Genomic DNA, 14,091 nt, shown 5'->3' with positions numbered 1-14,091 from the left:
AAACGTTCCAGTAAAAATAGTTCTAATATTCCAAGTTTGCTATTCAAAAATAAAGCTTTCCTAATGAACAAAGCATTCACTAGGTTTGAAGCCTTCCTTTAAAAGGAGCTGAAAATTGAAAAGCATTATAATTTTATCTTTTCTAAATTTTACATGAAATCTTTTAAGGCATCTTTATTATTTTACTCTTAGAACCTCTGCAAATTTTAATGAATCATTTTATGTCTTTCTAAATTTACTACGTATTTCATCAGCTGGGAATCTAGACTCAGATGCATGCTTCATTGAGAAGGAAAATTATAAATAATTATCACTTTTGCTTAGTTGTTATTTTATATTAACAAAGTATTATTTAAGATCAAATATGATATACCCTATCGAAGATCAAATATGATATACCCTATCTAAATGCTGAAATGAGTTTCAAAACATTATGGCTGAGAATCAAATGAGTGACAGCATTGCAAAAAGGTTTGGAAATAGCTTAAATCGTTTTTGTATTAAACATTTAACCATGCCATTTTATCATGTTAGTGAAGCGTCTTATCCCTTGATGAAGTGCTGTTCATTACTCCAATCCAGGGAGTAATGGTTGGCTTTAGTGTTGGTGTAGTAATGCTGCAATGTTAGGTTTGCTGGATAAACTGGGTAGATTCCACAGACAGCAAAATTTAGGCCGTACCAAATTTAGGCCTTACATTTAGGCATGCTGGAGATCCCGGGAGTGATTGAGATGGAGTCAAGATACATCAAAAGCATCCAAGAGGGAAGTGAGTGACCCCGGAGTGACTGTGATAGCAGCCAAGAACCAAAAAGTGGTAGGGGTGATAGAATCCTAACCATTACGTTAAAGGCCTGCTTCTTCAAAATCACAATTTAGGTGGCATCTCAGTACTTTCTAGCTTCCTCCAGCAATTACCATTCCTTTGAATGACTTTCAGCTTTTCAGCATTTATTACAGAAATTTGAATGCATTGTCAAAATCATTTAGATTTATTCTTTATTAATCTAAACTTCACTGTGCAATTTTCAGATTTAAATAATTTTTCCTTAGTGACATCGAAGCATTTGATTTGCCAGCTTGATATTCCTTAAGTATCAAATTGATGTATGATGTTTGTGTGCTAAAATTTAAATGCTGAAATAATCTTAAAAACACATTTTCTTGATAAATATTGCCAATTCTAAACTTAAAAAATAAATGATTGATATAGTTATTTCCATTGAAACAAATCGAGGAGTCTATACCCTATTTTGTTTAAAAAACTCTATATATGCATTTTATATAATTTACAGTGATCACAGTTACTATTTTCAATTTTATTTTTCAAAATAAATGTTTAGTTTAGTTTAGAGATACAGTGCGGAAACAGGCCCTTCAGGCCACTGGGTCCATGCCAACCAGCGATCCCCACATATTGACACTATCCTACATCCACTAGGGACAATTTTTACATTTTCCAAGCCAATTAACCTACAAACCTGTACGTCTTTGGAGTGTGGAGGAAACTGAAGATCTCGGAGAAAACCCACGCAGGTCACAGGGAGAATGTACAAACTCCGTACAGACAAGCACCCATAGTCGTGATCGTACCCGGGTCTTCGGCGCTGCATTTGCTGTAAGACAGCAACTCTACTGCTGCGCCACCATGCCGCCCATACCTAATAAACTGCAATGAACTAGCAACATACATATTAAATCAATATTCCAAGCGATAGTTTAATACATACAGTGCCCTACATAATGTTTGGGACAAACATCTATCATTTATTTATTTGCCTCTTTACTCCATAATGTGAGATTTGTAATTTTAAAAAAATCACATGCAGTTTAAGGTGCACATTGTCAGATTTTAATTAAGGCCATTTTTATACATTTTGGTTTCACCATGTAGAAATTACAGCAGTGTTTATACATTGTCCCCCCATTTCAGGGCACCATAATGTTTGGGACACAGTAATATCATGCAAATAAAAGTAGTCATGTTTAGTATTTTGTTGCATATCCTTTGCATGCAACGACTGCTTGAAGTCTGTGATTCATGGACATCACCAGTTACTGGGTGTCTTCTCTGGTGATGCTCTGCTAGGCCTGTATTGTAGCCATCTTAATAAGCTTATGTTTGTTTTGGGGGCTAGTCCCTTTCAGTTTTCTCCTCAGCATATAAAAGGCATGCTCATTTGGGTTCAGATCAGGTGATTGACTTGGCCACTCAAGAATTGACCATTTTTTAGCTTTGAAAAACTCCTTTGTTGCTTTAGCAGTATGTTTGCGATCATTGTCTTGCTGTAGAATGAACCGCCGGCCAATGAGTTTTGAGGCATTTGTTTGAACTTGAGCAGATAGGATGTGTCTGCACACTTCAGAATTCAATATGCCACTACCATCAGTAGTTGTATCATCAATGAAGATAAGTGAGCCAGTACCTTCAGCAGCCATACATGCCCAGGCCATAACACCTCCACCACCATTTCACAGATGAGGTGGTGTGCTTTGGATCTTGGGCAGTTCCTTCTCTCATCCATACTTTGCTCTTGCCATCACTCTGATACAAGTTAATCGTCGTCTCATCTGTCCACAAGACCTTTTTCCAGAACTGTGGTTGCTCTTTTAAGTACTTCTTGGCAAACTGTAACCAGGCCAACCTATTTTTGCGGCTAACCAGTGGTTTGCATCTTGCAGTGTAGTCTCTGTATTTCTGTTCATGATGTCTTCTGCGCACAGTGGTCATTGACAAATCCACACCTGACTCCTGAAGAGTGTTTCTGATCTGTCAGGCAGGTGTTTGGGGATTTTTCTTTATTATATAGAGAGAATTCTTCTGTCATCAGCTGTGGAGATCTTCCTTGGCCTGCCAGACCCGTTGCAATTGGTAAGCTGACCAGTGCTCTCTTTCTTCTTAATGATGTTCCAAACAGTTGATTTTGGTAAGCCTAAGGTTTGGCTGGTGTTTTATTCTTGGTTCTCAGTCTCATAATGGCTTCTTTCACTTTCATTGACACCACTTTGGTTCTCATGTTGATAAACAGCAATAAAAGTTTCCAAAGGTGATGGAAAGACTGGAAGAAAGACTGGATGCTGAGAGCGCTCTTATACCTGCATTAAGGAGGCATTCAAACACACCTGAGCAATTTCAAACACCTGTGAAGCCATGTGTCCCAAACATTATGGTGCCCTGAAATGGGGGGACTATGTATAAACACGGCTGTAATTTCTACATGGTGAAACCAAAATGTATAAAAATACCCTTTAATAAAATCTGACAACGTGCACTTTAACCACATGTGATATTTTCTATTACAAATCTCAAATTGTGGAATACAGAGGCAAATAAATAAATGATGCGTCTTTGTTTCAAACATTATGGAGGGCACTGTATAATGTCATGTGAAATTTGCCGAGATAGTTAATATCAATTAATTTATCACCACAAATTCACATGGAAAAGAGTAATTGGGAGGAAATTGGCAGAATGATTTTCAAGGTGATTTTCAAGCTGTTTTGATAAATCTGCTCCATATTTTTAAAATGGAGCAAGGATGGGATCATGAAGGATGGTGTTTATCAATGATGTTGATATGTCTTCTATCTTTTTGGGGGCATTCAGCTCTTAATGTTTTGTGCAAAAAGCAAATCATCTTTGAAAATTTACAATGTTTTGACAATTTTATTCACAGCAAGATTATATTAGGTTGCTCCAAGACTACAAATTGAAAGTCTGTATCATGAAGATCATGAACTTAAAGGGCTAAACAATGTAGCTTCTCTATTTAAAAATTATTAACTTTATTTTGGCTCATTTCCAATATACCAACTTTTGACACTAACATTAATGTTAATCTTTAATTTAATGACATAGCTGTCCTATACATAATAATTACTTAGGTCAGGCCGACTAAAACCACATCTGAGAATCACACAAGGCTCCTAATGTAGCACTGACTGGAGAACTGATGTGGCAAGTGATTCAAATTCAAAAATGAATAAATATTTGTTTGTGGGAAATGCATGATGCTTCCTGCACTGGAAACCTTTAAAAAACCCATTACATCTTTGGTATTGCATCTTAATAATTTAGCTGAATATTCTCCATATTAGCTAATAGTTTTGTTGTTCAGTTAAATAAGTGAATAGCTGTAAATATATTAATACACAAGTTGTGTTAGTACAAACGACCAAAATTAGGGTTTTAAAATTGTTTTCTTGTTAAGAGTGGGATAAAGTATTCCGCTTCTTAGAATTAAAAAAAAATCAAAACTTTCTTAAACATAGGCTTCAAATGAATTTATAGAACCTTATTAAAGCAGAAATCATTCTGGTCATCAATTTAGTTTAGAGATACAGGATGGAAACAGCTCCTTCGGTCCACGCTGACCATCAACCACCCATTCACACTAGTTCTATGTTATCCCACTATTGCATCCAAATTAACAGAGATCAATTGGCCTATACACCCGCACATCTTTGAGACATGGGAGGAAATCGGAGCACCGAGAGGAAACCCACCGATCACATTCATATTTTAAAAACTGGACAACCTTTCTTTTGAAAGCGTTTTCTAAAGAAATATGCAGAGTTAAAAAATCTCCATCCAGATGAAAATAAATGCAAAACAATACTCTGCATATCTTTAAGTACTCTCTCAAATTCCACCCACAGATCCTTGCAAAATATCACAACACAATATTGCTGCTAAGTGGTCATTTATTCACATTTAATCGGATGAACCAAACATGTGGTCTAAATAGTGATTTGTGCTCTTAGACTGACAATGGGCCATAAAACACGGGTTTGTCGCAGGAAAGAGATGGAGTCTAGCCAAAAACTAATCGGACACGGGTTGCGCGCACTAGATGTGTTTATTCTCTCCAGTACAGCTCCCTACTACTCCCCCGGTCAAGGGCGTTGCCCGGCCGTAAATACCAACACAGGTACCGCCCCCGTGTCTGGCGCCTCCCACACCAAGACGCTGCCCTCTAGAGCCGATGGTTCATTGTGCCCTTGGGATGCCACCAGGTGTCACCACAGGTTCACCATTAATGTGGAACGAACACAAGATTAGTGGCTGATGATCCTGTCACAAGTGACTCACCTCTTGATATTGCAAGGCCTTTCCATCAACTACAAGTTGGGAGTGTCAGGGAATACTTTTACTTGGCTGGTTGAGTGCAGCTCCAACTCAAGGGGTTCAACACCACCCAAGACAAAGTCTTCACCACATTATCATAATAATCATAATCATACTTTATTAGCCAAGTATGTTTTGCAATATACGAGGAATTTCATTTGCCATACAGTCATACCAATAAAAAGCAACAGAACACACAAAATACATTTTAACATGAACATCCACCACAGTAACTCCTCCGTATTCCTCACTGTGATGGAAGGCGAAAAAAAGTTCAATCTCTCCCTTCTTTGTCCTCCAGCGGTTGGGGGGCCTCTAACCTTCCGTTGACGGGGCGATCTTGATTCCCGTAGCCGGTGGCAGACCTTCCTCGTCAGGGCGATCAAGCTCCTGCATCAGGAGGGTAATCTCAGCACCCCCGCACTGGGTGATCTACCCCGGGATGGGGCTAGTCAACGTTGTGCGGCTTTTGGAGCTTCCCGGCATCGGTCTCAACCCGTGACTGCGAGCTCCTTGATGTTAAAGGCCGCAGGCCGCGGTTGGAGCGTCGATCCCAGGCAAGGAGTCAGCTCCGATGGTAAGTCCACGGCCCCACGGTGGGGCCCAAATCAGTCCCGAGCAAGGCCTCCAGCTCCATTATGTTAGGCTGCAGGGCGACCGGAGGTACAAACCGGAAAACAATTGCATCTCCAGCAAGGTTAGAGATTGAAAAAATGTTTCCCCTGACCCCCACCCAAATAAAACAAACCAGAGAACATTAACACATACTTTCTAAACACGCCAAAAATGACCCAAAAAAAGAACATTTTCATACATTTATTCTCTCCACCTTTGACACATAGTGGCAGCAGTATGTGGCATCAATAACCAGGATACTTCAACAGTACTCCAAATCCAAACAAAACCGGTGTCACGGTGGCGCAGCGGTATTGCTGCCTTACAGAGAATGCAGCGCTGGAGACCCAGGTTCGATCCCGACTACGGGTGCTGTCTGTACGGAGTTTGTATGTTCTTCCGTGACCTGCATGGGTTTTCTCCGAGATCTTCGATTTCCTCCCACACTCCAAAGATGTACAGGTTTGTAGGTTAATTGGCTTGGTAAATGTAAAAAGTGTCCATATTGGGATTGTTTTAATTGCGGGGATCACTGGTCGGCACAGACCTGGTGGGCCGAAGAGCCTGTTTATGCACCGTATCTCTAAACTGAAGTAAACTAAACCCAAATCCAATCATCAACAAAAAACAAAGTGCAAGAGGAACTCGGCGGGTCAGGCAACAACTGTACAGAGAATGGACAGATGACATTTCAAGGGTCTGTCCCTTCCTCAGTCTGAAGAGGGATCTCAATCCAAAGCGCCATTTGTCCATTCCCTTTGTTGCCTGATCTGCCGAGTTCCTCCAACACTTTGTGTAGGAAAGAACTGCAGATGCTGGTTTAAATCGAAGGTAGACACAAAATGCTGGAGTAATTCAGCGGGACAGGCAGCATCTCTGGAGAGAAGGAATGGGTGACCTTTCGGGTCGAGACCCTTCTTCAGACCCTCCAATACTTTCTTCTTTGCTCAAGACTCCAGCAGCTGCAGTCACTTGCTTCAGTTGGGCGACATCACTACCATCTTCAGGTTCCGCTCCAAGTAACATACTAACCCTGCTTGTAAATATATCACACACTTTCATCATCATCCTTACTTCCTCCACAAGAGCTCCATGAGAATCCTGTCACAAAAAGGACTGCAGCAGACAAACCACTTTCTTGAGGACAACTAGGTACAGGCAATAAATGGTAGTCTTGACAGCAATTCCCAGAACTCCAAAAATTAACAAAACAAGAATCTGCGAGAGTTGAAAAAAGAAACTGGCTTTTATTTTACATCAATAACCCACTTCTCGGCGTGAAATCATCAATATCCTTCTGACTCCTTACCCCATGGCACATGCTGAAAGAGTCATTTAAAATCTATGAATACAGACATGCAACAGATTTCTGAACATTGGAACCCACACAAGTCTCTGTCTTTGACTTGTGGAAATAAAAAAGTGCACTAACTACAGTGTCTGGACCATCAAAGAAAAGTCGTAAACATTGGCCTGTTTTCCTCTTTAATTGACATTGATTTTAATGTGCCCCCCAATATTGTCTTGGCTTGGCAGAGATTAATGAAGTCAACACACATCAGAAACAGCACCTCCTTGACCAGCTGTAGATACCCATCTCACTGAATGGATCAGCAATTGAACTTAACTGCTGCTAAATATTTAAAAATATTTGATATGCACTTACTGGATCTGTCAACATTGCTCTCAGATGGGATGAAAGAGCCAGCACCGCCAGACAGTTAAAAACAATGCCATTTATCAGTGAGTACCAGTAGTCCTTGGGAGGCAGCAGCATTACAAAAGTCACAACAAAGTCTGCGTATAAAACCAGGAGCCAAGTTATGACAGCGCAAATCAATCCACATGCATCGTTAATAAACCAGATTCGGTTCACTGGTTCCACATTGGCAGACGAGCATTCAAAGTCATCTTCGGAACTCAGCAAAGGATGGTGGTCAACATCCCGGAATCGATGCCCCGTTGACTGCATGATCTGTCGGTCTCATCTATTGCAAAAGAGACATAAATAAAATAAATGGCAACATTTACTACTTAATATAGTAAGTGTAGCTCTTTTTAAAAAAATGTAAAATAATGTACTTATATTGTTCTGGATAATCATAAACTGCACTTACTCTGCACGGTTAAACTTCCGTCTTAAATTATCATTTCTGAAAATAAATATCATAACTAAGAGTCATGCAGCGTGGAAACAGGTCCTTCAGCCCAACTTGCCCATGCCGACCAAGATGCCCCATCTACATTAGTCCCACCTGCCCGCATTTGGCCCAAGTCCATCTAAATCTGTCCTATCCATAACATTGTTGCAAGTTAAATTATAATTCTTTTTAAATAATATAATAAACAGTACTTTTCTCACATCAGCCTTCTGATGCAATTTAATTCCTCATTTCATTAGTGCTTATTACTTTATTCATCAGACACAGACAAATCAAACTGTCAGCAGGCCAGGCAGTATCTATGAACAGAGAAATAATGCCATCGCCTCAAAAGACCCTTCCACAGAGGCTATGTGTGTAGGAAAGAACTGCAGGTGCTAAGGTTTTCGACCCGAAACGTCAACCATTCCTTCTCTCCAGAGATGCTGCCTGTCCCACTGAGTTACCCCAGTTTTTTGTGTTTATCTTCCACGGAGGCTACCTTCCCTACTGAGATTTCCCAACATTTTCTGTTTTAGTTTCAAATTTCCAGTATTTGCAATTTTCGGATTTACTGGTTCCAATTTAAAGTAGTTTTAATCAACAATTCAGGAACGCTTCCCTTTTCAAGCAAAACTATGATAATTGAACATAATCGCGTCTTTAACGGTGCTGGACTGACAGATTGTCGAGACTAATGAATTTTATTTTTATTTGCACATCAACACTCTTTCAATATATATGCTGTATGCTACAAAGTAAATAAATATTCAAGTTAACCAAGTAAGTTAAAAAGAGTGAGAATTGGCTCCAAAGCGAATAGCTGAGAAGTAAATGTGCAGAGAAGTGAAAACACAAGGGAAAAAACAGAATAAGTACTAGAACTAACTTAAAAATGGCATGTCTTTGGAGAGAGCTGCTAAATATATATATATATATATATATATATATATATATATATATATATATATATATATATATATATTTATTTATATATATACATACATACATACATACATACAGGGGTCCTCAGACATAAAAGAGTCCTAAATTAACTGGTTTCTCTTTGTACCAGATGAAAAAAATAAGCTGAAATCTAATGTTTACCCATTGTTTTAAGAATATTGAAGAATTATTTTAAAAAAATAAGCTAAGGTGATTTCAAATCTTGAATATGACATGTTTTTAAAAGTAATTGATTTATTGTTTCTAACTGCTTTATATCCAATATTAGCACCTGCAACCCGCATGGAGATGATTACATGAGCCATGGTCCTTAACATTACATCCACATGTATTTTTAACTTCCCAAATGAAAAAGTTTTGACTTATTTGGACAAAGGTTCTGATTTAATGCTAAACTCTTGAGTTTTGTATTATCTGATCATATCCACCATTTAATTTCCCTAAGTAGCAAAGAATGGTACATCAATTTAGTCATTAAACTTGTTCCTACTGTTTGGCAAATAGAACATTAAAAATAACATCTTACCTAAATGTTTCAAGCTTTTCCATTAAGTGGCTTCCAAATCACAACCTCTTTTTCAAATTAGTCTGAAGACCTAAAGAAAACCCAAATTTCATTCAGTCATATGTTGGTTAAAATTGATGTGAATTTTTTACAAAATTTTGGATCTATTCAGAATATGAATCCCTGTGTTCTTCAGTTAGCAAATGCTTTTAATCATGTGATTTTCAAACATATCATAAAGATTAATAGTTGAATACCAGCTGAGTGTCCCATTTTAAAGCAGCCAAAGAATGCTTTGTATGAGTAAAATATATGGTATCGCTGCATTTCAATTGTGCAATTTTTTTGCATAAAGGGGAAGCTGTGGTTTACATATGGGGACAGATAAAGTGTTGCATATTTATTATGCAAAATGACAATGGTGTGACAGGAAACTGGGAATATTAGATAATATTGTGGGCATCTGATTGATGAGGTATGGGGGGAGTGATAATACTGATCAGGAAAAGCAAGTGTTGCTTACATAGATTCTATTAGGATAAACATATTTTTATCGCTATCATAAGCAACAGTCCTGAAAGGCATTTTCCATTTCATGTTCAAGATAAGGAAAAAGTTGGTAGAAAAAAATCAGCCCAAAACATTAACTGTTCTTCTCCCACACAGATACTGTGTGAACTGTTGAGTGGTTCCAGCATGTTCTGTTTTTATATAACATTTCTTGGATTAATCCAAACACAGAACACAGCACACAGACATAGTCTGACCATGTCTCTTTGTGAGCAATTTGAGAGTAGGGGAGCTCATTTTTCTTAATCCACAATATGCAGAGTCTAATATCAAAACTATAATTTAAGCTCCTGTATCCAAAATAAGTCTGGAAAGGTCATCTTAAACCACATTTCCTTCCAGTTGACAAGGATATACAGTCACTGGGGAAAAGAAACCTCTAACACAGATAAAACTAATTATTTCAACTCTGCTGTAAAAGAATGTAACCTATTTTCCCCTCATGGGTAGAAATTAATTCTACAGGAGAAGCAGAAAAATGGTTCTTGACCGAAAAATGGTTCTTGCCACATAAACAGTAAAATCTGACTGATTAAATATGGCTGAATTGAAACCAGAGATACTAGAGGAACAAGATAAACCACTCGACCCGAAAAACCGTAGTATGTCACAGTGCCATTTTAGTAGGCAGAAACTTGCAGAACCATTTTTTTTAAAAATAACAAAAATTTGTGAATTGATAGATGAGATATATTCTGCATTTTTATGGTATCATCACACATACTGTTCCCCCAAAACACTGATTACACTGCGAGAGGCATAACGGACGGCGGATTTTGCCTACTAAAATGGCTCCTTTGCATACTACACTTCAGTAGGTGATTTCAATGGAGTGGTCCATCTTGTTCCTCTAGTATCTTTGATTGAAACCACCAATTATTATACAATAATGGTGAAGTAATATTCATCCATTGATCTTGTAAGGTTATTCTAATTTTAGTTATTTGTTGATAACCAGGCAATTAGATTTTAAAATCACACTACAGCAAGTGGACCCGTTGGGTCCAAACCTCTCCTGCATTGGTGTAGCACCCTCTCCTCTCCTCTCCTCTCCTCTCCTCTCCTCTCCTCTCCTCTCCTCTCCTCTCCTCTCCTCTCCTCTCCTCTCCTCTCCTCTCCTCTCCTCTCCTCCCCTCTCCCTCCCTCCCCCATCCTGCCCATTCTGCCATCCCTCCCCCATCCTGCCCATTCTGCCATCCCTCCCCTCTCCCCCCCTCCACCATCCCTACCCCGCCCCCTCCACTCGCTCCCCCCTCAGCCCAACTGTGGAGCCGTTGCCGGGTGGGGAATGCCTCATGGCTGTGGGCGGGCAAGGGGGGACAGGGAAAAGCAGTGATCTCGGCCGTTTCTCTTGCGGGCCTCTCCTCCGGGCCGGGCATGGAGTCAAAGCATCTCCTGACTGCATGGGGCCCATTGCTGGGCGGGGAGTGTCTCCCAGGGTCGTGGGTGGGCGAGAGTGGACAGGGAGAAGGCACTGACCTCGGCCCCATTTCTCCTGTGGGCCGGGCATGGAGCAGAAGCCTCTCCTGCAGCTCGGCTGCGATCGGCGGGGAAGGCCATCTTGTGGATCTTCTGCCGCAGCCTCTGCCACTCACTGCACCGCGGGAGGAAGGTCAAGCGCGGGGCACGCCGAGACGGGCGCCGGTCCTCGGGGGGGGAAGCGCATTTATTAAAGTTTATAAAAGTAACAAAGTGGGTTTATTGAGAGCACGGGGGAATGGTGAGTAGGGTGGGCCTAAAATTGTCACGCTATCGTGTACCGTTTTGGCTGTGTCAAGCCCCAAACCATATACAATTAATAAAATGCACAAACAAACAGAATTTTAGTAATATATATAGATAAAAAACATATTTGAGAAAATTCAGTATTACACCTAATGCTTACTAAAAAAGGAAGAGCACGTAATTTCAAATTACCAAGGAACAAATAGTCAGCAACCGTTTCTTTCATGTCAACTGTTGGTACCTACACATTCGTTCATCTGCTGGCGAAACCTTCATCTATATTTCGTACTCCTCAAATTGATTATACTAATGCACTGTTGACTGACCTTCCTTATTCTATCTTTCATTGAGTGGGGCTATTCAAGACTCTGTGGTGTGATAAACACACACCACACTTCCTCTATTCATTGCGATGTGCATTTACTTTGTAAAATTTCCTTCTTGTTTTCACACCCACCATGATTTTGTCCTTTTCTAACCCTGCAATAACTTCCAGTCCACGAAGCCTGTGAGTTATTTGCAAAAAAAATGGTCTCTTGGCAAGTATAAACCCTGAGATTTTGCTCTCCAAATGTCTCTTCTTGACCAAGCTTCAGCCATTTGCCTTAATAACTCCTTAGGTGACCCACTGCCAAATTGTGTTTGTTTGGGCCTACAAAATGCTTTGGGCCAATTTTAATGCCAGGGAATATATACCCTGTAGCTGTTCTTCTGAGCACTCTTGTTAACATCCACACTAATGAATCTGAAAAGTAAAACCCACAATGAACGACTGGAACCACACTAATTTTTGTTTCTAAAATTGTAAAGTTGCACCAAATTAAGTCACCAAGCTCAAAGGAAATTTAAATATTCCAGAAATTGTGGAGGAAATTGATAAATGCTTAGTCATCCACACCTAGCAGAAAGTAATTTTGATTTCCATTTTTTTGGGCTTTGCGAGTACAAATGCTAACTCATATTCAATCTACCACTGTTCCCCATTTAAAGTAATCTGCAATGCATTTTAACAGAGCTGGATTAAGATTTAGAGGATTAATCAGATGAGAGCGACAATTCTTAGGGCTTTCTGTTTTATTCAACATTAAGTTTTAAAACACAGCTGGAAAGTTGGATGGAATAAAAATGACTAATCATAGACAATAGTCGGTTTAAATAGACTACATCAAATTGATTGCATTTTATATAGCATTGTTATCTAATCCTAAAAACATTTAACATTATAAAACTAATTTGTTGGCTCGTCACCCAGCAAGCAAGAGATATGCAGCTATATCCATGTAATTAGGAACAAATCCACTATTCAAACACTAGTTAAATGTTTAATGTTAGAAAATAGCTGATGGAACAGTTGGCTATAAGCCAACCGTCAAGGTTAGAAAATAAAATGCGAATGTTGGTTTCCTAGAATTAACGATACACTGAAGCTAGCAAAAAAAAAAGATTGGGTGCAAGACTGCCTCTCAAAATCTAAGGGACACCACTTTTTAGGTAAGGCTGGAGCAATTTCCAAATTAAATCGAAGATTCATAAGCTATAGTGTGGTCTGATCAGACAAGTGCCCTTTTTGTGCCGAAGGCAGGATTTGATATGGTGCAACTGTTTGATCTGGGTCACCACAATAACAACCAGAGACAGGTCTGAATTACATTAAGTGGCCATATTGTGCACCTTATTAGAACTACCCATGTTCTATAAGGCTGCTTGATGCTGAAGAACGTTTGCTATCGGATCTTGAGAGTTCCTCGTTTCAGATGGTAGGTTTGGTCCAGCATTTATCCAAGCAGCAGGACTCTGCGGGACTTTAACATCGCGGAACTTGCGATCCCTTTGCCGGGGATCGAAGCTCCAACTGCCGGGTCTGTGGACTTTAACATAGTGAAGTCTCTGGTAAGAAGAGGCCGACTCAGGAGCTCCATGCCGCGGAGAGAGTTTCAACTGCCCCAATGCGGGAGTTTCGATCACCCTGACAGGGTCTTCGATCGTCGGCTGCGGGGGTTTTGATCGCCCCGACTGCGGATGGCTTAACTGCCCCGACAGCGGGACTACAAAGAGGAAGTAGATTGAACTTTATTACCTTCCAATCACTGAGGAATGTCGAATCCACTTTGGTGGTTGTTTATGTTAACTTTTATGTAGTTGTGTGTCTTGTTGCTTTTCACTTAGTATGGCAACTCAAATTTCACTGTACCTTAATTAGTACATGTGACAATAAACTGACCTTGAAACCTTGAAGTCCCAACAACTTCCAATATCTCAATGAGTCCGAGGAGAGTGATTGGCAAAATCTGACAGCAGTTTTGCCATTGATTTGGATGACAAACTACTGGAAGTCAAGATAGTAGTGTGGAGTAGAGCCATAAATAGTCAAGATCTCCCATATGTTCAGTTGTTGAGCTAATTCAATTACAGCCACATCCATGGTAATTTTCTAGATTGC

At 39.7% G+C, this 14,091-nt stretch overlaps 1 protein-coding gene across 4 annotated transcripts in view; it reads right to left on the bottom strand.

Annotated features, from left to right (window-relative positions):
• Nucleotides 1-14,091, bottom strand: part of zdhhc7 (zDHHC palmitoyltransferase 7) — a 66,051-nt gene that overhangs the window by 30,886 nt on the left and 21,074 nt on the right. For 3 of the 4 annotated variants that reach the window (XM_078400757.1, XM_078400753.1, XM_078400756.1), the window contains exons 2-3: nt 9,378-9,447; nt 7,411-7,732 (exon numbers count right to left, since the gene is read on the bottom strand). In XM_078400757.1, the coding sequence (XP_078256883.1) occupies nt 7,411-7,716 (306 nt within the window). In that variant the 5' untranslated portion in view covers nt 7,717-7,732; nt 9,378-9,447. Of the gene's footprint in view, nt 1-7,410; nt 7,733-7,861; nt 7,898-9,377; nt 9,448-14,091 lie in introns of all 4 variants that reach the window. The other variant, XM_078400755.1, reaches the window with a different exon arrangement.

Source organism: Rhinoraja longicauda, chromosome 6, assembly GCF_053455715.1.
Source record: "Rhinoraja longicauda isolate Sanriku21f chromosome 6, sRhiLon1.1, whole genome shotgun sequence".
NCBI lineage: Eukaryota > Metazoa > Chordata > Chondrichthyes > Rajiformes > Arhynchobatidae > Rhinoraja > Rhinoraja longicauda.
This window is presented reverse-complemented; position numbering and strand designations above follow the sequence as displayed.